Below are 24,014 nucleotides of genomic sequence, written 5' to 3' on the forward strand. Positions count from 1 at the left end.
CCAACCGCGCGCTGCGGGTCTAAGTAAAAATGTAGTTTTAAGTATCAGTGTACAATTGTTATGTCCTAGTCGTATGTTTATCTGCGTATGTATTCGTCTGAGTATTTGTGACAGCTTATTCAGGGAATGGATGCAGAACTGGCGTATATGATAGAATAGTGGGTAATCCTGCCTAGGTTTCATTGGTCACTTTTTTCGGTAGTCTCGAGCATTAAGGTACCATTAATGTACCGACGCACGAGCATCGTCCATTCCCGATCAGTTTGGCTTTATAACACTCTAACAGAATTGTTGTTAATGATAAATAACTATCGTTTGCTGGCATTTAGACGAGCCCAAGTAGTTGGACTGCGTGTTACATGTGTTTTTTCTTCTACTTCATTAGTCTGGTTTTATTGTACTGTTAGTCTAGCCCTACTTTTTAGCTGCTCATATATACCATAAATAATACCGGATCATTTATACTTAATCTAAATTTGCATTTCTTGCTTTATTCGGCATGTTATTTTTCCTCTTGTTACTATTTGTTAAATTAGATTCATATTAACACTTACTAACACAATTAATTGCATTTTCTCTCATATACACACAAACTCTCTCATTCCAAACGTACAAACGCTCCTGGCCTTCGCGATAACACAAACCGGGTCACAAAAGCGAACATGCAATTGTAATCATCCACACATACTTACACCCACAATCTCGCTAACATTAATACACCGTGGTAATTGAATGAACGTTTTAGCATTTATAAATTTACAAACGCGGTCTCAAGCATTAACCCACCGCTTGCGCGATCATGTAAAGGTGGCGTCCAGCAGTCTCTACCCTCGGTCTTAGCAGCCTAGACTCGTGTCTTCAGATGACACTCCTATCCACTGGACAACACGTTCCATGGCGACATGACTGGGAACTCTAGTGATAACGGGGGACTCTCTTCTAGCATCTGAGCACACCGAAAATTAAGTATCATATTCACGGGACGCGCCATCTTCTTTTGGCTACACGGTTACAAAATCGAGTTTATACACGCGAAGTCACACGCGCTAGCACCCGTGACAAACATGTTACCATACGGATGATTCACCATACTAGATGACACTGCGATCGAATAACCTTTCAAACCCTCCCATCGACCTTCTTTTCCAATTAAGTGCATGTCGTCCGCATGGACCAGCTCAGCCATTACCCAAACTATCCAGCTGACCGTACCAGTACTGACTTAATTATAACTGTTCAACCTTGTTTCGAAGAAAAAATTAATAACAGAGGGAATAGCTAGAATCTTTTATTGAAAGGAATATGATTTCCCTTGTGGGCCCAAACCAATCCTATCCCAACTATTAGATTTTAGATTTATAGCGTTAAAACGATCGTTGTAATAAATGTACTTGTAATAACGATTGAATATTGTATTTACTAATTTATTATCTTGTTTTAGATAAATGAAATAGTGTTGTGCACGCGACACTTTCAAGAATGCAACATGGCGAATGGCAAGACGACCAAACTTATAAATCGATTTTTGTTAAAAAGTCGGCATCAGAAAAAAGCATTCTCCGCCTACGGGTTTTTCAACATTGAGAAGAAAGTGATGCACATGGTAATATCTAATAGCTAGTATGTATTTTTAAGAATAATAGTAATTACGCATTTTAGATTTTTTGCTCTGGTATAACCTATCTAGTAATTCTGATCCAATTCAAGCAATTGGCAATGGATTAACATAACACTGAAAGGATATTCGGATATACGCAACCATCAACGGATTTAATTTCTCAAAAATATATTTTTTTCCTTTTTTGTTTGTCTTATTCCTAAAATGGCATTCTGTAATACCATTCATTAAAACTAAGCAAAGAAGTAACAACTATTAAACTCATAATGTCCACTTAGTAGTGGTTGTACTAATTTATCTAATGGGTACTAAATTCGCTCTCGCTTCCTTAACTCACACTCATACACAGCGCATCTCTAGCGAAACGTACAACAAACACACTAAAAGGTGATGATAAAACGGATAGTTGTAATAGTCATATCTTATATGTATGGTTTTTTCTATAAAAACCATCATTGTGATGAAACAACAAGGATTATTAGGAAAGTTTACCGGCAACAACTTCGGCGCTTTGAGAACATGCTTATTCAATCAAGTAAAAATGCTATGCCGCAGGGACCCATGATCAAGCGATTCCTTAGTGCGGAACGGTAGTTGTTTCGATCGGTGACCCCCTAATTATACTTTAGGCATGGTCGAAAAAACGGGAAGCATGCTGTTGAGCCCAGTGCTGATCTATGAAACAGGAAGATATTTTTGAAATACAGCATCAGGATCTGTCCTCATAATTACATCAAGTCAAAGTTAGCTGAGGGGGGAAAAAGGCTAACCGGTAATAATCAGCGCAACACAAGACTATTAATTGATTGCTTACCAATTGTAATAAAGTGACGTTACAGTGGACATATACGGTCGTATCTATTTTTCAGGTAGTGGCTATCGCATTCTTCACTAATGAGGTGAAGCACAAACTGCTCTGACGGAGTGTCGTGCTTTTACTAAGGCACTACAGTATCTAGCCTACCCATTACATCTCATATGGATTCACCTAATATTAGTTCCACAATTGGAACATTAGACATTCTCGCTTGTTCTGTTGCATCAAATGAAAATATCAGCACTTACTGTAATCCACCAGAGCTTCGGTTAGGGCTGCTGCCATTACTTCCACAACGGCTACTATTGCTTCCGCCATTGGAACCAGGCAACGGCAGTGAAGTGGAAATCGCTTTCAGTACTTCTTCCTGCAGGGAAGTGGGTGGGTCTGACAGTATGTCTGTCGTGGTCGACAGCTGTCGTAGTTTGTTGGAAACCGCTGCAAATCAGAACGGTAACAATATATAAGAATAATATTTCTAATATTTGAGCACCTACCTGGCCTCAATTCGACCAGTGAGCAGTGTTGATCGACCCATAGCTGCGAGGTGCGGCACATTTCGTCCAAGCTGGCAACCGACACGGTTTGGTTGAAGGTATTCATCAGTGGCTCAAAGATTAGACCAAACTGCAAAACAAAGCAAACAACTGTAGTAAAAATTGAAGCAAGTGTAAGAAAACGCTTACGATCCAAAACTTCCAGTTGTCCAGGGTACGCTGTCGGACGTACTGGTGGTATAGTTCCTTGACACGACCGGTTCGCTGACGTGACACAGGGGCACCACTAGCTGGTAGTGCCGTTTGTAGGTTACTGAAAAGAGCAGTATTTTTTTCCTTTACTTGATTGAGAAGCAATGAACAAACGAAAAAACATGCAATCATCTTGGATATATTGTAGCTAAGAAGGAGAATTGCCTGAAAATGATTTACATGATCGTCTACGACGTAAAGACGATCAGTTTTATGATGTTGTAGCTCTTCGAATCGTTGGGTCTTGGGATCTTCGAACCTTTTAATCTCTGAATCTTTGAATATTTGAATCCTTGAACCTCTGAATCTTAGAATTTTCGAATCATTCAAACTTTGGATATTCGAATCCGTGAATTGTAAAATATTTCAATCTTTGGAGCTTTGAATCTTTTAATCTTTTAAAATATTTGAACTTGTGAATCTGTAAATCTTTTGAATCGTCGATTTTTATTTAAATTTTTTAATGTTTGAAGCTTTGGATCTTCGAATCTTTAAATGTTTAACTTTTTGAATCTTGAAATCTTGGAATCTCTGAATCTTTGAATATTTGAACCTTTGAACCTTTGAATCTTTGAATCTTTGAATCTTTGAATCTTTGAATCTTTGAATCTTTGAATCTTTGAATCTTTGAATCTTTGAATCTTTGAATCTTTGAATCTTTGAATCTTTGAATCTTTGAATCTTTGAATCTTTGAATCTTTGAATCTTTGAATCTTTGAATCTTTGAATCTTTGAATCTTTGAATCTTTGAATCTTTGAATCTTTGAATCTTTGAATCTTTGAATCTTTGAATCTTTGAATCTTTGAATCTTTGAATCTTTGAATCTTTGAATCTTTGAATCTTTGAATCTTTGAATCTTTGAATCTTTGAATCTTTGAATCTTTGAATCTTTGAATCTTTGAATCTTTGAATCTTTGAATCTTTGAATCTTTGAATCTTTGAATCTTTGAATCTTTGAATCTTTGAATCTTTGAATCTTTGAATCTTTGAATCTTTGAATCTTTGAATCTTTGAATCTTTGAATCTTTGAATCTTTGAATCTTTGAATCTTTGAATCTTTGAATCTTTGAATCTTTGAATCTTTGAATCTTTGAATCTTTGAATCTTTGAATCTTTGAATCTTTGAATCTTTGAATCTTTGAATCTTTGAATCTTTGAATCTTTGAATCTTTGAATCTTTGAATCTTTGAATCTTTGAATCTTTGAATCTTTGAATCTTTGAATCTTTGAATCTTTGAATCTTTGAATCTTTGAATCTTTGAATCTTTGAATCTTTGAATCTTTGAATCTTTGAATCTTTGAATCTTCGAATCTTTGAATCTGTGAAACTTTGATTCTTTGAAAATCTTTGAATCTGTGAAACTGTGAATTTGTAAATCTTTTGAATCTTCGATTTTTTTAATTTTTGCATATTTGAATCTTTGATTTTTAATCTTTATATCTTCAAATCTTTGAATCTGTGTATCTTTGAATCCTTGAATCATTCAATCTTTGAATCTATGACTTTTTGAATCTGTGAATCTGTAAATCTTTGAATCCTTGAAAATGTTTGAATGTAAATCTTTTGAATCTTCGATCTTTTTTTAAATTTTTAAATTTTTGTATCTTTGAATTTTTGAATCTATGAATCTTTGAATTTTTGAATCTTTGAATCTGTGCAAGTTTAAATCTGTGAAGCTTTTGAATCTTTGAATCCTCGATTTTGTTAATTTTAGGATCATGGAATCTTTAAATTTTTGAATCTTCGATTCTTTGAACTTTAAATTTTTGAATCATTCAATCATTGAAACTTTGGATCTTTGAATTCTTGAATTTCTTAATCTTTGAATCTTAAAAATCTTTTAATCTGTAAAACTTTGAATTTTTAAATTTTTGAATCTTGGAATCTTTGAAATTTTGAATCTTTGAAAGATTCAAAAAATTTAATCTTTAAATCTGTGAAACTTTGAATCTATGAAACTTTTGAATCTTCGAATTTTAGAATCTTTGAAAACCTTTGAATCTTTCGAGTCTGTGAAACGTTGAATCTGTGGAACTTTGGAAATCTTTGAAACTTCAAATTTTTACATTTTTAAATTTTGGAATCTTTAATTTTTGAATCTTTGCACCTTTGAAGCTTTCAATCTCTGAATCCTTAAATCTTGAAATCTTTAAAACTTTTAAGTCTTTAAATCTTTGAATCATTTCTGTCGACATAAATGTTTAGCTAGAGTATTCCTACCCCGGAATGGTTAACTCACCTCAGAGAATTGTTGAGTGCATCGATCTCCCTGCGCAGTGCATCCATCTGTTCGCTAGTAGCAGATCGCTCCGAGCGCAGTTGTTTGATATAGTCCGCCCCCTTCTGCAGCATAGCGGCTTTGCTCAACTGTGATTAGGTTATAAAAAAGCAAACATGAAATTGTTATTTCGCCAACGACATATATTTCCAGCGCCAACCTTGGCATTCGGATTCTGCTGCAGCTGGGGAATGAGCGAGTGCAGCATATCGAAACCACTCTTGATGTTATAGCGACGCTTTTGTTCTGCGTGAATATGCCCCGTACGGCGCTGACTGTCATTGCGAGCACATTGTTGCTGATGAAACTTGTTACCAACGCCACCCCCACTTCCGCCATTACCGCCACTACTACAGCTTCCGGTGCCTTCGCACGTTATGCCACCAATGCAAACGGGCGACATCGGTGCATCATGATCGAGCACGGAATCCGGCGATGACAGAGAAATGCCAGTGGTGGAAGACGAGGAAGCAAAACTGAGCACGGATTGAGCTCCAGACGAGTTTAAAACCGGGGTCAAATGTGTCTGCGAGTGCAGCTGTGGACTGTGCTGGGACTGATTCAGCTGCAACTGTGAGGATGTCGGGGATATCGGACTACCCAGTGATAGTTGCTGATATATCGGTTGATGTGACTGGGATTGCTGTTGTTGCTGCTGCTGGTGTTGGACAATGTGTTGATGAGATTGTTGCTGCTGTGGCGAAAGACTTCCTATGGCACTTGCTGACGAATTCGTCTGCTTAACGTTTAGTAAGGTACTAGTATCTGTTGAAAAGAAAAAAAAAGATTTGTTTAAACCATACAAGAATGGAGATGCCAAACCAAAAAAACCAACTTACTGTTGTTGGTCAAAAGCTGAGCCAGCAATGCACTGCTGCCAACGTTCAGCATTGGTTCGCTGGAGGTCGCATGTAGCGCCGGTAGCAGATTCGCACCACTGATAGTCACCATTGTTTTGTTGCCAGGTGCTTTCATGATCATCGAATTGCTTCGAGTTTTGAGCTTTGGGGTCGATTTGGCTTGATACTGAGGCACGGCAAAGTTTTCCTCCTTAGGTGGCAACGGGAAGGTAGCATTGATGGGTAGACTGTTAGAGCGGAACATTTCTTTGGTTGGATGCGGCGGGTGTCGCTTCTGCTGCGACTGTTGAGACTGCGTCTGTGGAGATAGCTGTTGCTGCTGCTGCTGCTGGAGATCTTGTAATTGCTGCTGTGTTTGCTCTATCGTTGACTGTTGAGCCAATGTGGCTACCTGGGACTGATGTCCATGGGGAGGCGAGGAATGCCTCATGCTACGACCGCCACTGCCATAACTGCCAACGTTTTGAGAGGGAATTTTGTACGGCTGCTGTTGGTGAGTGTGGTAGAATTTATAGCTGGAGCTTTGCGTAGGATGCAAGGACCCTTTGAATGCATCCTGCTGGTGTTGTTGGTGGAGGTTTCCGGGTGGGGAGCTCTGTGATGCTAGGGCGTGCGGGTAGTTTTGGGCTGTTGGCATCGAATTTGAGCGTGGTTGTGACTTCTGTTGGTTGTTTTGCACCGGCAGCGATTGACTATGCGTTAGTAATTTAGAGTTCATACTCTGCAGTAAATAGTTGCTCCCAGAAACGGAGTTATTGGACAGATTCATCGGGTTCGATGGAGATGCTGTAGGGTGCATTGGCAGATTGTTGTAGTTAAGCACGTTCTGATTGGATGGTGTACCAGACATTTGAATGATTCCGCCTGGTTGAATTTGATAGGAAGAGGAAGGGTACGTGCTGTTGAGAATGTTTTGGCTCAAATGTGGTTGCTGTACAAGATTGTAAGCCATAGTTTGATGCGTTGTCGGTGGACACTTGTCGTAATTGTGGGGCTCACGACTAGAAATTAGAGTATTTTAGACAAACATGCAATGCTAAAAAGAACGATCTTACCCCAGATGCTTCAAAAAATTACGGGAATATTTCCCCTTTGGGTCTTTGCTTGACTCCTCACTGGAAGTTACCCCTGGAATGGCGGATGCTGTGTGTTCACTGGTACTGGATGCTGAAGGCACGTTGGCTGTTACGATTGGTTGTTGGAGCTGAGAAGAAATGTATGATCCTATTGCATTACCCAACTGTTGACGCTGTTGCGGCGATACGGTTGACGCTGAGGCCGATGTAGAATCACCACTTATGTTAAGGTTTTGAGTAAAAATTTTTGCCGAATAGTGGATTGTGGTTGGTGTAGCAGAAGAATTTGAGATTGTTTGCTGCTGCTGCGGTTGTCCTAGGTTCACTAGAGTGCTAGGACCCGTAATCACAGAACTAGTGTTACCACCGGTTCGGCAGGATGCTTGTTGTGCAGAGGCCTGATGAGCCGTAGCTGTAGGTGCGTCTGTAATCTCTTGAATGCTGCTACCGCTGGTGGCTTGACTGGTAGCTATAGAAACAAAGCTGTACTGAGGTTGTAAAGTACTTCAATTGTTGGGACTTACCTAAGGGATAGTTATAATCAATTGCCTTTAGGATATCTTCCGATCCTTCCTCCGGTACTGGGGCTAACCGTGAAAAGTTGAGAAAATCTAAATCTAGGTCCATTAAATCGTCAAAATTAGGCTGCAACGGCCCAAGGCTTGGCTGGATGAAGTCGGCTCTACCCGCTCCGCGTGCTATGGATTAACAAATTGATTTTGACGAAACAGTTCGAATGTTGGTTGTAATTTGAATATGGTAGTTACCTATTTCCCTTGAGTCTGGAAATGGGTACTGTGATAGTGTTGAGAATAATGTATCCGTGGGCATATTATCGGTTATCATAAACAGTGGTTCACTGCTTGGGGACCATTCTAAAAAATCTAACTCACTAGCCTGAAATATGAAAGAAATTTCGTTAGTTTGGTTGACACGCATATGATTGTTGAAAGGAAGAAATACATATTTCTGTGCAATTCTAATAAAACAGATTTTAACTAATTATCAGTGAAATTGAACTTTTCTTATATCACTGAAAAGCTAACATATCAAACATGATCTGGTTTCGTTAAACATGTAGAATGGTGTGTGAGAGAATTTATGAAAATTGGATGAACAATAAAATTGGTAAGATTTGTTAGTGCCAATAAGCTGAAATGAGCTGTATCTCCTGAAATGTGCTTACCCTTACGTTTTTCAATTCCAGCCGTCTCTTTCCAGACCACTTTTTTCAAATCTGCCTTTTTCACTGAAACTAAAATTATTGAAAATGTGAAATAAGTGACCAATGCAACAATGATTTGTTTTTCCCAAAGTATTCAATTTCAAGAACGATCCAGCATAGCGAGAGGCCTTGAGTGAAACATTTGCAATTAAGCGAAAACGGACAGTTTAAATATTTTATACCCTTTGCTATATTTCTTCTTAGTGAAGAACAATTTTAATAAAAACTATTTTTTCTCCATTAAGGAGAAAATTGTTTAAAACAATCTTTGCGCGTGAAGAGCACACATAGGTGAATAGTAGTAGTAGTTATGGAATTTGCGTTTCGACTTTGTCTTGTCAGAATCCGACACTACAGGACTGAGCTAGCGCCGGATTGACACTAGCTCCAAAAAAACGGAGATACAATTTGGATAAAGCTCAAGTAATTATACTATGCATCTTCGGTTGGTGGCTTCACATCATAAAAAGATGACTGCACCTTTTGGTGCCGCTAGTTTGGTTTCCACAGATAAACTGGTAAGCCACATACTTGAAACAGTTGATAATGCAATTATGACAGTCTTATCCAGGGCAATTCATCTACAGTAATGGTAAAGGTAAAAAATGGCTACAGCGTGTAATCACCTAAGCTCCGACATTAGCAAGTAAATAGTTCAATAGTAACAACATTTGTGTACTCGTTCCTCTAAAGGAAATAATCAAATAATTAGCTTGTCACCTTTTCTAGTTCGAGCAATGAATTTCAGCGAGTCTCAAAAATTGTTGATGACGATTTTACGAATTCTGGGATTTACAATTCTGGATGGCCACCTGAAAAGCCAGTTTTATCGAAACTATGCCGTGATAGTTCGAGCGGTATCGCTGACTGTGGTTGTCGTGCATCACTGGTATTTGCCCTCCCGGTTTAAAATTACCACATCTTATTTCGTTGAGCTGATCGACAGTCTGCACTGCTCAATTTGTCTGACGATACTAGTTTTAAACAATCTAATGTGGAAGCATTCGCTGAAAAAGTTATCAATCCTAGTTGATTTGTTACAATGCACCATCCCGACAGACTGCCGCGTGTTACATCGTATATCTGGCCATACAATTTTTATGATTGCGTCGTTTTATCTAATAGGGTTTGTGGGTCTTGTGCTTTTATTAATCAATAACGACTCAATCAGTTTTTTATCCTGTTTTATTGCACTTCTTTACACAATCAATGCCCTCAGCTTCGATTTATATCTGGCTTATATTTTATTTCTCATATGGTTATTGGAAAAACTGCTACAGTCACTGAATTTTCGGCTTAATTTTGCTGTTCGTTTGGGAACTGTACATTCATTTGCACCTACGTTGCGGATATATAGTCAAGTGATGCGCTGTTTGTACCTTTTCAATCGCTGCTTTGGAGTGTTTATGTTGATTCTGTCGTTGGAGATATTGTTTTTAACGACAAGCGGTCTGTACTTCAACATAATTGAAGTTTGGCCTTTGAATATGCTGCTACAAAGTTGTTTGGTATCTACGATATCAGTTGTTTTTCTGAGTCCGAAGCTTGTTCTTTGGGTTTCTGTGATAACAAAGTCCACGAGCTTCGCGTATGAGGTAAGTACAATTGTTGTATGTTTTCAAAACTATTTGTTCTGAGCTCCGTAGGTAGAATCCATTTTATGTATGCTTTTGTTACCTTGAAAGCGATAGGAGAATAGGTAATTTTTTGTGGCTATTTCAAGGATGCAAAATGCCTACCTTTTCTGCGGCTGTAATTTTTCTGCCGACATTCTCATTTCTCTCTCGATGCTGCTGTCATTCGCTAGTGCAGGACGCCCAGCGCTGTACGGCTGCCTGTGTGCAAAGCAGTAACATGACAAAAAACTACTGTCCCCAGTACAGCCACCAGACGCGAGCGGTACAGCTTCTCTTTCCTTATTTTACATTTTTTAATATTTTCAATCTTTTTAATATTTTTATTCGAAAATGACGACAATGAATGCGGCTCATTTACGCCACGGCCGGCTTCAACGCTTTCGTGTGCGGCCCTCTCCCTTTGACTATGCAGAGAAAAATGTACAAAGCGAGAGAACAAACTTTACTACGCCACACTCTCACCGAGCAGTCGGAGTACAGCAGCAAAACAAAAAAGTATTCTACTGCTCTACGGGAAAATGTACTCGGTTTGGCTACCGTTCTGGCAAGAACTGTAGCGGGCTGTACGGCTTGTGCAAATGTAAATATACCGAAAAATATATAGTTTATCGGTACCGTTGGCATCCCTGGGCTATTTGATATTTGTAGTATGTACAGGGATGGTTTTAAATGTCGATATTTCCCTGGTTGTTATGACTGCCGTCTGATTGCAAGCACTTGAACGTGGAACTTGTAAAATGTGAACAACCAATTTTTCACATTTGTACATCAAGTGTCTTCTAGAACGATGGATTTGAAATGAAATATGAGTTTGAAGTTGCATTTCCAAGTCAAACGCCATTAGAACCAGAAACGAAGGAATAAATCGCAAAGAGATCGACCGGACATTAAGAAGAAGAGGGAGGGAGAAGTACGAGAGATGATTCGATAGAATCATTGTCGTCAACCAAATAAAGCATCCCAGGATCTAGCGATGTCCAGGAAAAGAATCAGATTATTTTGGTATGTGATCCAAACTTTACAAGTAACGGAAAATTTATGCAATTACAGAGGCTAATGGGAAACGCAGCGTCATTTGTTATTGAGTGCTCGGTGATTTCTCAATTCTATTTCGAATGAGAAAAATTGGGTGTTACATCAAGGTTTTATTGTTCAAAGGACAGTGTAAAATATTTTTTCTTCAATCCGGACAGTTCTACGGTCCCAAAATCATACTTCCATTTATCACTTTTAACGCGATTTAAGCGGAGGTGAACGCAAATTAGTGTTCCAGGAATATTCGGCTGCAAAGATTACCAAGATTGGTACAACAGGCATTGTTTAGATTTAATTTAGAAAATATTGAGACCAGATTTTTCGCCAGACGCAAATCGGTGTTCTCAATAAGGCAACGGCAAGGAATTTTAAAAAAAATTGAGGCGTCCTTTCAGAATCGTAAATCAGGCGCATGCTGATTGTGATATTTCATCGAAGGAACTTGGTTCGATTGCATAAGACGACAGAAAAGAAATGCAAATACAGTGAAGACCCGGTTTTGTTTGTTCTCGATTAGACATACCCCCGGGTTAATCAGTTTCTTCTTCGATTTTGTCAGCCTATTGAATGCGATTAATTTGATGTTCATAGATTATTGAAAGGTCTTGATTTATTCAAATTAATTGGATTCCTGGTGGTTGTATGAGGTTTTATATAGTTTAATAAATTAGAATCGATTTAAAAGGTTTTATGTGAAAGGTAATGGTAAAAATAAAATAAAAACAACTAAACACCTGATAAAATGGATGGCAATCTATCTCTCATGAATTGCGATTATATATGTGGATAAAGTTGTAGAACTGAAACAAGGGACCATTAATAAATTACGTAACGTAAAAATTGCCCCAAATTTGCTCATCCTCACCCATGTAACAAAATGTAACATATTTCTATATCCGAATCTTCTATTACGTACCAAGTTCCTTGAAGAAATATTTTTTATTCAGTGAAAACATGTTACCTAACATTCTAGTTTACTCCCCCATATGACACAACATGCTACATTTTGTCAGCACCCCCCCTAAAAGTACTACGTAGTTCATGAATTGACCCTAACTTGCAACTTACTTTTAAATGCTTAAGCAAACGATTACAAGAAAAGAAAGATATTTTGTTTTAAATTTTATACGAATGCCTTTTTAACTTACCAAATTTCAATCTATCGAAAACAAACGACTAACAGTAATATTTATTTTTGGCACGGATGCTTCTACCCCAAAGAAATAAAATCGAAACGTTAAGCCCAACTTACTTACTAATTACTATTCAGCTAAATCTAACCATTATTTTACAAAAATGTATAGTTCGTGGAAATCGAGTACTAATAGACAACCATGCACTGCTACGCCCCATGCAAAACTGACTCAGACATCACTTCGTTAAAAGTTTATTAACTTCTTTCAACAAAGCCGGATTGACGAGCAGTTTTCGACAAAGTTGTAGAAAATTAAATTATCTTTCTTGTTTTCTCTTACAGTGATAATACGATGCATATAGTGCCACCTAGCGGCGAAAATGCGAGCTAGTGGGTTTTCTCCACGTAAATTGTCAAAAAATCCCATACAAACTTCAGGCACGTTGGTCCGGTAGCTAGACTTGTCCGATTTGCTTCAAATTTGGAGAAAATACTCCTGGTGGGACTAGGAATCGACTCAGGGGTGGGCCGATTGAGTTTTCAAAAAGTCATTATTTTTCTGGGTAGTCTACTCTACAATCGCTTTGCTGTGTTTTTGACTATCTCATGACTTGGGTGTAATCAGTCTATCACTTTTTTGCACTACACCGGTGTAGCACCAAGAAGAGTTGGGATCGTAGACCACCATACATAATGGAGACGAACTTTTTTCGCTTCCGTGAGCCTTTTTCCAAAATTAGAATGTAAGTTACATGTACTCAAAAAGTGCTAATTTGTGAAGACTGATAAAATTGCGGCAGGGAAAATTACTTTTAAGCAGGGACGAATTTTTACATTTTGGATACCGGTGAGATCGTTTCTAATATCTTCTTTGCGTTTTCTTTTTAAATAACACTACTAAATATATGCAGAATTGTATAATACACAGCCCAAATTTTTTTCGCTCTTTGATATCTCCGTCATCTATGAATACTGTTTCGGTTCCGAGCGTTTTCCGCAAGTGGATGATAGGACTATTATGAAATAAAAACGCTTGTAAGGACGTGGAGTGTGAAGTTGAGTGGGTCTCTCAGATTTTAATGAAACCTTCTGTACATGAGAACTTTGTCACAAAGCCACTTTGCATACTTTGTTTTTCCAAAAATAATCTAGACTGTCTTTTGAAAAGGGTCAAATTTTTTTTACCATTTTTTTCAAATGGCTATAGTCTAAAAATGACAAACCCTGCGAAAAAATGTTGTAGGAATGATTTTTACAAAATTAGTCAAATTTTTGAATAAAAATATTGAAAAAATTCTTCATCGACTCCAACACTGAAAAAAATCGATTTGTAAAAGTTGATTTATAAAAAAAACCTCTTCTTTGATTTGGATGAAATTTTATTCCAAGATATGTAATTATGTTCTCTACCTACCGTCAAAAATTCAAGTTGGGCACTTTCAAGGATTTTTTTTTCTTTAATCGATCGTTCAAGGACACCACAGGTACATATACTAATGATTTTTTTAGTTTGATGGTTTCTGTTGAGCTGTTGGACTGGAATCGTAGTCACGGCTAAACTCTTTGAAAAAAAACGCGTTTTGCGGAAATTTCTATAGCTTCGACAATTATTAATATTTTTTTTTATTTTCTCAAGTGGATTTTGCAAATTGGACATTGTACTACGCTAAACGTATAACAAGTATTTCATAAAATATGGCTACATACCTTTATAAAAATTCAAGCTTTTCCCTTTTTTCCCGCATCTTATGGTTATGTTTAATATAATGGTGGGAATGTCTATTAGATAGAGACGCTGAAACACTTTAAACCAGCGGCAGATCCAGGAGGAGGGTTCGGGAGTTTGGACCCCGCCAAAAAATTTCAACTTGTTGAGAAATTTTAAATTAGTTTTTCAACTCAAAATCATTTCAAACCAAATTTTTCACTGGTTTTTCAGACCCACCAGGAAAATTTATTCTAGAGGAATTAGAAAATTTTATCCACGTAGAGGGGTACTTGATGAGGGAAGGGCGGTTTAAGGAAGGGTGGTAAGTGATGTGGGGAGTAACTACGACCCTGTTAAAAAAAAATTGGCCGGGATTAAGTTGACGATGTTCAGAGTGATTGCATAACCTTTCTATAGGAGAAAGGCAAACATGTGAATTTGCTGTGTGTCCGCATTCTTAAACCCGTAACTCCGGAACCGGAACTCGAAATTTAATGAAATTCAATAGCAGCCTATGGTAACGTTGTACCTTTCATTTGAGACTAAGTTTGATGAACTCGGTTCAGCCATCTCCGAGTAAGCGATATGCATATTTTGGGTCACATACATACATACACACGCACACACACATACGCACACACGCACAGGCATTTGCCGAATTCGATGAACTCGAATGGTATATGACAGACGGCCCTCCGGACCGGGATTAAGTTGACGATGTTCAGAGTGATTGCATAACCTTTCTATACGAGAAAGGCAAAAAGGTGCGAAAATCCTAAAAAGTCGATTTTTCTAAAAAAAAATTCGAGATAGCATCAAATCTCGACGTTTCATGCATTTTAAAGATGTTTGGCATGAAAAATACGAATTCGATTTCTGAATTTCTTTCCTTTGAAAAAAATTTGGATTCCGGCTTATATGGGAATTCCATATGTAACCGGACGGTTTAGTCTATATTTCCGGAACCATACAAGCCATCCGTACGAAATTTTATAGACATCTGTGGGGATATTATAGCTATCATTTGGGACTAAGTTTGTGGAAATCGGCCCAACCATTTCCGGGAAACTGATGTGAGTTCGTTAATTTTATAAAATGGCCGCATTTCCCGGGCACTTCCGGAACCGTCTATGGTAGTCAATGTAGTCAACGAAAGTTTGGTTGGCCGTCGGTGACCTAGAACTGCAAATTTAAGTTGTTTGAGAGATATTTTAGCAAAAATTTTACCTTTTTTGCTTTCATCGGAGTATCGGTTTGAATCGCAATTTGCTATGTGATCGCACGCCATAAGCCGTAACTCCGGAACCGGAAGTCGGATCGGGATGCAATTTAATAGCCATTTAAGGGGGGCGTACACATCTTTCATTTGAGACTAAGTTGGTTGGTTGAATCGGTCTACCCATCTCCAAGAAATCGATGTGACTGTTATTCTGAATTTAGATACTTCCGCCGGGGCTTCCGGAACCGATGATGGTGACCAATGTGGCCAAAGAGACTTTGAATGGCTGTTAGTGACCTAATACTACAAATCGAAGCAGTTGTGGTCACATTTTGGAAAAATTTTCACCTTTATACATTCATTGCAGAATTTATAAAAACGATATTTTCAGCGTGATCGTGCTCATCACCCTGTAATTCCCGAACCGGAAGTCGGATCCATTAGAAATTCAATCGCAGCCTATGGGAACGTTGTACGTCGTTGGTTGTACCTTTCATTTGAGACTAAATTTGTCAAAAGCGGCTCAGCCATCTTTGAGAAAAATGAGTGACATTTTTGGTCACATACACACACATACGCGCATACACACACATACATACACACAGACATTTGCCGAACTCGACGAACTGAATCGAATGGTATATGTAACTCGGCCTTCCGAGACTCCGTTAAAGAGTCGGTTTTCAGAGCACTTGCAATACCTTTCTATTGAGAAAGGCAAAAATGTCTGATAGAGGTTCTTTAGCACTGATGCACGCCATATTCTTGATGATGTTTGGAATACCGTCAACCAATAGGGAGGAATACAACACAGAAAGAAATATTTTGTAATTTTAAGTTTATTTTCATGCACATACTTGGAGCATGAATATAAATGTAAAATTAAGTTCCACCACAAATACACACAACTTGTCGTGCTTTCTTCAACCAATTTAATTATGATTTTACACGTTGATTGAAGATTATAGTTTCATTAAACGGGATACCAATGCACTTTAAGATATTATTAAAACAACATTGCTGTAAAATAAATGACATGTAATATTACATGAACGAAAATGTAAAATTGTATGCTTTTTGATGCTCCAATTGAGTGCATTGATTTTAACGTAATTTCCAATCAAATTTTTGATTCAATCTTTGTATGTTTACATTTATATTGATTTACATGTCGTTTAAATTTCATTATTTTTTGGTGTGTAGGTGAAACAAAAAATGAGAAAAACTCAAGAATAGTTCTCTATATCAAATTATTCGGTTCAATAAAATCTTGTATTTCTATGATGGTAACAATTTGTGGAACTGAAATGCTTAAATTTTTTTTTCGCGAGTTGTCCTACTGGAGCTGTTGAGCTAGGTTCTTGGAAGGGCTCCCTGTCATTATCACACACTACAATTGCAGACGAGACAGGTAAAGTCATCCACTAAAACACTGCTTAACCGTTGTGTGTCCGACGCGGTACCCGGGTACCTTTTTAAGTTTCAATTAATGAAATTCCTATGTTTTATCCATAGCTGGAAATTGAAACTTTGTGACAACTTAGAACTTCACTAAGTCAAGCTTTTGGGTTAATAATATTGTTGATATAGTAAGGGTGGGAGTGAGGAGGGGCTCCTGAAATTTTTTACTACGTAACAGGCCGACGTGGGTACCCGGGTACCCACAAAACTAAAATGCTCATAACTAAGGTAATATCCAACCGATTTCGATACTTTTGGCCGTTTTGGATTCAGGAACTCATCTACTTTTGGACTTGGTAAAAATGAATCGGGTTACTTCATTCGGTTCCCGGGAATCCGGGTTTCCGGAAGCAGGTTCCTGTGCAGGAGTACTATTTGCGAACTTCAATGGAATACTAGCAATATGGGCATCAAAATTCTTGGAATTGCATCAGTAGGCTGTATCTCGTGGTTTTGGAACCATTTGGTGATTTGACTCCGGAACGGATATTCCGGAGCAGGTTCCCGTGGGGCCGTGAGTGGCCATTCCATTCCAATTCCATTTTTCAAATTGCCATAGGGACCCTAACAATAAAAAATAGACTTCCGAGACAATTTGAAGAGTTTTGATACTCATATTGCTAGTACATTATTAAAATTTACAAATCATATCCAAGTACTGGAACATTACTCCGGAAAATCCGGATTACCAAAAACCAGATCCATTATTCCGGTTCTATTGTACATAATCAAAAAGTGGACGAGTTCCTGAATCCAAAATATGTAAAAGTGTCCAAATCGGTTAAAGGAAGCCATAGTTATGAGCATTTCAATTTGTGGGTACCCGGGTACCCTCGTTGGCCTGTTAAAGGTGTTTTTTTTGTTGGGCACATAACTGTTAAGGCTAATTGCAGCGGGCCGTGATTCTGAATGTGATATTCATTGTACGGTTCAGATATGTGCGGGCGCAGAGATTTTGCGATCACATGTATCATCGCGAAGGGCTCGAGCATTTGTACGTTAACGTGTTTAATAGCGTGTGTGTTTGTATATTGTGTGTGCTAATCTGTATGTAACTTAGCGTGTGTAAATTCGATTTTATAACCGTGTGCCTTTCGCATATTCGCGTGTGCTCTTGGAAGATCACGCTCGAACCATGAAACCATGAATCATAATTTTCGGTGTACGGTTTCGATGCAAGAAGAAAGTAAGATCTTCTGTATCACTAGAGTTCCCGGTCATGTCGCCATGGAACGTGTTGTCTAGTGGATTTATTTTTTGATTGGTCTAACTGATGTATGGACCTAAGTTGCTAGGAGGGAAATAATTTCCGAACGTGACCGATTCATGATCGCGCGAACACGGAAGACCTTCTTCTTAATTTTTTTTCAAATGCAGTATTTAAATATTTTTATGTTTTCCTCATAATACGAGAATTTTTGGCCTTGATTTTCTGAACTATTGAAAGAGTCTATTAAAAGATTAAGAAAACTGAAAAACCTTCAAACGGTGTACTGGAAGGACGAGGTCGGTCAATCACAAGTCGAGATAATGGAGAAAAATGTTTGTTAGGACGTATGTAAAAATAAGAGATTCGCGTTGCTTACTTTCTTTCCAATTACTAATCCGGTTTCTTTTACATTTACCAATAAGCTCTTTATACGATAAGCTGCTCAAAACTTTTTGGGATAATCAGTATCTTTTTTGAGTTAGTAATAATCGAAAAAGAAAGCAAACAAAGAAAAGGTGCTTAATTTCACTTTATTGGAATTTTTCTCCAGCTATACTCAAAAACTCATGAACAAAGTTGAAAATCAAAATAAAATACACTAAACGCTTTCATACAAAATATTGCGTTTTGTTTTTGGTAATCATTGGGTTAAACCCCATTACGAATTAGTGGTAAGGTATGGAAGAGAGAAAAATCTGTTTTTAAACTTGTATAACTGGATCGATATATCTTTCACATTAACAGACGTGTTACAGGGATAACGATGACTGATATCATGCCACTTCGATATTAATTACTGTCATTATCCCATTGGAATAACTAAGCTATTCACCAAGACCAGGTATGATATTGGCAAAGTCATAGTTGAGCATCTATGATGGAGCTGCATCATGTGTTTTCCTTCATAACTACCAAAACACGTTTCTTCGCATTTACTTCCGTAACGTACGATCATAAAATTGAACTGTTCTGTGTGTCTAGAAGCACAAGCTACTTTATTGGTGCAATAACGTACGTCATACTGTTGATAACATTCCTTGGAAGAATGGCTTTTCATGGCCCTGACGATGGGTTGGCGAATCCGAGCGATCGAAGCAGTACTGTGGATGCAGTTTATGTGATTGATTCGATAACATATCCCTTGCTAAACATAATCATCGTGTTATCAAACTTGATGAATTCGAAAGTGTCTTTAAAGTTACTGAACTCATTACTAAGAATCAATAAACATATGCAACGGCACTTGCATTACAGACCAAACATAGAAAAAATATACGCAACCAGTAAGTGCATATTTTGGATTTCAAGTATCTATTACTATGGTATTTCTAATATGCTGGCACTTTGTATTTCGATCGATGCTAAAACCCTGATGCCGTTTTTGTACAACGCCATCTATACTATAATTATAACAACAAATGCCCTATATCTTCTGTTCGCAATGACCGTAGCTCTAGTTTTGAAGTGTATGTTTCAATTTCTGGAACAACATTTCAGGTTTTATGTGAACAGTGAACCCAGTACACTATCAGATGAAAGAACCTGTAACACTCTAATCAATGGTTTCATCTGTTACAATCACGTGTGCAGGATTGTTTCAGAATATTTGAACGTTTTTGGGTTGTGTTTTATTGTGCTTGTGATTACCGTGGTTACTGAAGCAACAACAGAAGGATTTGATTTGTACGAAAGTGTGTTTGTAAAAGGACACTATATTGTGGGAAGTGCATTATTGTTGATACAAAACTGGCTTTGGTGCACTGTACAGCTGATGGGATTGATAGCCGTTGTTTTGGTTTTCGGAACTCTGATGCACCAGGTTTGTAGAGCAACTAATGGCATTTTCGTTTTTGACAGTGCACTACACCGGTGTAGTCGGTACTACACTCATTCAAACTTTATCTCTTTTCTGCACTAAACTGGCGTAGCACCATGAAAAAAACCAAAACGCCATAATATCGATCACCCCGTCGATCCAATTCGATTGATGCATTTTTGTATTTGTATTAGTGTTATCGAAACATCAGAACATGACAGGATTCACTGCATTCACATCGTTTTCAGATCACAATCGAGATCAATTATTATAAGTGGATCAATGCTATTCGGTAATGTTATACAAGTCTTCAAACAGATTTCTGCAATTGAAGTTTCCAAGCACCGTGCAATGGACCTGCGTCATCTGTTCACGTTTATTACTAGGAAAACTAACTACTTTGCTTTAACTTCGGCTAAGTTTGATTCTACAAGCGGACTGTTCAATTCCTCACGAAGAACCTGTGACATATGTTACGCCTTACTCAACATGACTCTGCTTCTGGCATTTTCCGCTTGGATGATTAGACAATCCTTTATTGATGGGATGTCACTTTTAGGAGCCCGTAGTAACACAGTGTTAATATTTTACATTTTCGATGCGAGTTTGTATCCGTTGCACAATTTTATCACAGTAATGGCTAATGTAACGAACTCGCACAAACTTTCGAAACTGTTAAACGAAATACTTCTGTTGGACGAAAAGATGCAGCTACAGTTATTTTACTGACCTAACGTGAAAAGGATAAATGACTCATGTAAACGAATGGTGCGAATCCTGTTTGTCTATTATGGATGTATTCATGTTGGATTCGCGCTCTGGCTTAGTTACTATACTAACAATTGGTTCCTGTGTCAATATATGCCAGTCTACTCTGTTATTGGCATTGCAAATGGTTTCTATATGATACTAACAACAACCGTTGCATTAGTAGTACGACAGAAAAGTAACTTCCTTTTCGCGATGCTGAAAAACTGTGTCAAATGTTCATCCGATCATGACTGCTATCAAGTTACAACAAACATATTTATGTGTCAAGATCAAGTACGATATATACTGAAGGAGTTCAGCAATTTTTGCGGAATTTATGTCGTCGTTATGACGATAACCGTTATCACTGAAACTACTTTGCAAGGATTTTATCTACACGAAAGCTTGGTAGTGCAACATTTTTTCATCGGAATGGTGGGAGTACTTTACGCGACTTCAAACGTGGTGTGGCTGATAGCCCAGCTGGTTAGGCTGGTGATTACAATCTTGATTGTAGGAAGAGTATCCGATCAGGTTCGTAATGTTGCTGCTTTTTTGTTACTTATTATCCTAATCCCCGTGCGTGTCACAGAAAGTAGTAGCCAACATCGAGTTTGAAAAAATATATGTTTATTGTTATATTCAAAAGATGGATTGCACAATAAATGTTTCTCTAAACGGTTTCCACTAAGTCGCTCAAAACAGTGCTTTTGTTAAAGGGTTTTAACCTTTACAGTACCAAGTTAAAATTTTTCTGAAAATTTTGTTTAAATTTTGCTCTCATTTCGTCAATTTTTGACCGAATTGGATGGAACCGGCTTTAAAAGATCTGGAATTTAGTTCAGTTTCTATATACCGAGTAGCGTTCTAATCCGTGGACCGGTTCCGGAGTGAATCCGAATTCCCTTGGGGTATATCCGGCATCCAAGTGGGGTGACGGACGAGTTTTGAAGAAACATTCCATAAATTTAAGTAATTGTGTTTTGAAATGTGCTACATATGACTATTTTCCATTGATCCTTCACAATAGACATGAATTGGACCAATCTTGGCCACCGGAGAACTGTTCCGGGAGAACCTAAGAAAATGTATATATTTTTCTATCATTCCAGCGATTTGGGTTCATAGCTTTATACGAAATGCGAAGTTCTTCCAATCATACGGTTCTACAGCTCCCTCAAGGCCATTCCGGCACCGATTCCGTACGGATGGACATTTGGCGCCATTTTGAAAACCAAGATGGCGGCTTCCGGTTACCACAAAACAATGAAAACCACAATAAATATGGGTGTTATTTGAAAGAGAACGGTCAGCAAAAGCCGGAAATTGATAATTGACGCCATTTTGAAAAGCAAAATGGCGATTTCCGATTACCACAAAACAGTGAAAAGCATGATCAATATGGGAGTGATTCGAAAGGGAGTGGTTAATCGAAGACAGAAATTGATTTTTGACGCCATTTTCAAAACCAAGATGGCGGTTTCCGGTTATCACAGTGCAGTGCAAACCACCACCAATAATAGAGTCATTGTAAAGCGCCAGCGATCAGCAAAAGCCAGTAATTGGTTTTTGACGCCAATTCGAAAACCATAATGGCGGGTTCCTGTTCCAAAGAAAAAGTGAAAACCGTCATCAATATGGTGTCAATTGAAAGGGGTGTGTCAGCACGAGACAGAAATTTATGATTGACGCCATTTTGAAAACCAAGACGGCGGCTGCCGGTTTCCAAAAAACAGTGAAAACTACCATCATTATAGGTGTCATTTGAAAGGGATTGGTGAGAAGAAGTACGAAATTGATTATTTATGCAGTTTTGAAAACCAAGTTTGCGGTTTCCTGTTACTGCAAAACAGCGAAAACTATCATAAGTATAGGTATCAGAAAGGGGTAGTCATAAAGTGATTTTTGACGCCATTTTCGAAAACCAATATGGTGGCTTCCGGTTACTACAAACAACAGTGAAAACCATACGAAGTATGGGTGTCATTTGAAAGGGGGTGGTCAGTAGATGTAGTGGTGGCGGTGGTACTACCACCTTTGTAACAGGAACACTCTCCATAGCACTGAGCAATCTTTACACGACAAGCATGACGTGTTCAAGCATTACTCTCTGACCATACTCAGCATGCTACTGTACGAAGGGCCCAAAAGGAATTGCGTGGTCGGAAAGTGACTACGCTTACATGTACTACGGAAGCTTTTGCTTCCAATAACAAGGCCATATAAGCCAATTACAATGCAAGCCATTGTTATAAAAAGTAGCCTCAATAGGTGGGGAGAAAATCCTGCGAAATGTTAGCAACAAGAATCTGGCTACTCCACTCTTCCTGTCCAAATCGTTTCAATCAGATGGCTTGATGGTCCCTCTCAATTCCCATGTATTCTAGTAAGGGTCATTCCACGCGCAGTAATCAAGGCACGTGTAATCGACCTTCACGGATTTGAATCAAATTTGGAGGAATTGTTCATCTAGGGCCAATATATAAAAACCCAAATTTTTGTGTCTATTCAATCACCCCTTGGGCCATGGGAGCACCTCCCCCCCGTTTTGGCAAATCGTCAAAAACCTTGATTTCCTTTTGAACATATTTCCGGTTCTATTTACTCTAGAACCAAACCGTAAGATGGGTTTTGAAGAAAATTGTTCAAGGAGTTTAGAAAAAATATTAGTTATAGGCGGCAGTGCTGCCAACTATCCGATTTTTTCAGCAAAATAGCAAATCAGCGATATTTTGAAGCAAAAAAAAAAACGCTATTTCCCATATAAAATCGCAGGCTTACAACAATAAAAAACCAACTTGAGTATTCTGAGTTCACACATAATTTATCGTGAAGTAGACGAGAAATTATGAAAAACTACGTTTTTGGTTTCTTTTTAGCAGATCTGGGTCAATTTTTATGAGTGTTTGAAGATTTTCTCAATTTTGGCCAATAAAAATGGATTTTTATATGAGAGAATTCGAGTTCTTCTCTTCAAAACAGTGCATCTCAGGATGCGCTCAAATTATATTGAGATTATAAGTGTTTTTTATGTAAAAATATCTACAGAACATGATGGCATTAGAATCTTCAAAATTAAAATATTTGTAATAAGAGAAAAATAACTTTTAATATTTAACTGAAAAAATCGCATAGTTGGCATCACTGCCGCGAAAAGTTAAGCTCCTTGAACAATTTTCTTCAAAAACCATTTTTCGAATGGATTCTATAGTAAATATTTGTAGAAGACACCTAATTTCTATCTCTCTCCGTTGAAAAGTTAGTGTTGGCGCCATCTATGCGGTCACAGGTGGCACTAAAATTTTCTAACCAAGACATAACTCGTATTATGTATTTCAATTCTTCCGAACATACTATTCATTATTCCACAAAAATGTTTAGTTTGTTAGAACCTAGTACCGATACACTAAGGCACAAA

At 37.9% G+C, this 24,014-nt stretch overlaps 1 protein-coding gene across 4 annotated transcripts in view; it reads right to left on the minus strand.

The window, feature by feature from the left end:
• Positions 1-1,769: 1,769 nt before the first annotated feature.
• The window catches only part of LOC131679293 (MLX-interacting protein), a 178,574-nt gene continuing 156,329 nt past the window's right edge, over positions 1,770-24,014 (minus strand). For 2 of the 4 annotated variants that reach the window (XM_058959996.1, XM_058959997.1), the window contains 10 exons: positions 8,168-8,297; positions 7,925-8,098; positions 7,380-7,869; positions 6,304-7,325; positions 5,625-6,229; positions 5,426-5,553; positions 3,122-3,245; positions 2,933-3,062; positions 2,684-2,873; positions 1,770-2,293 (listed from right to left, as the gene is read on the minus strand). In XM_058959996.1, the coding sequence (XP_058815979.1) occupies positions 2,233-2,293; positions 2,684-2,873; positions 2,933-3,062; positions 3,122-3,245; positions 5,426-5,553; positions 5,625-6,229; positions 6,304-7,325; positions 7,380-7,869; positions 7,925-8,098; positions 8,168-8,297 (3,054 nt within the window). In that variant the 3' untranslated portion in view covers positions 1,770-2,232. Of the gene's footprint in view, positions 2,367-2,432; positions 2,874-2,932; positions 3,063-3,121; positions 3,246-5,425; positions 5,554-5,624; positions 6,230-6,303; positions 7,326-7,379; positions 7,870-7,924; positions 8,099-8,167; positions 8,298-24,014 lie in introns of all 4 variants that reach the window. The other 2 variants (XR_009303825.1, XR_009303824.1) reach the window with 2 other exon arrangements.

Source organism: Topomyia yanbarensis, chromosome 2, assembly GCF_030247195.1.
Source record: "Topomyia yanbarensis strain Yona2022 chromosome 2, ASM3024719v1, whole genome shotgun sequence".
NCBI lineage: Eukaryota > Metazoa > Arthropoda > Insecta > Diptera > Culicidae > Topomyia > Topomyia yanbarensis.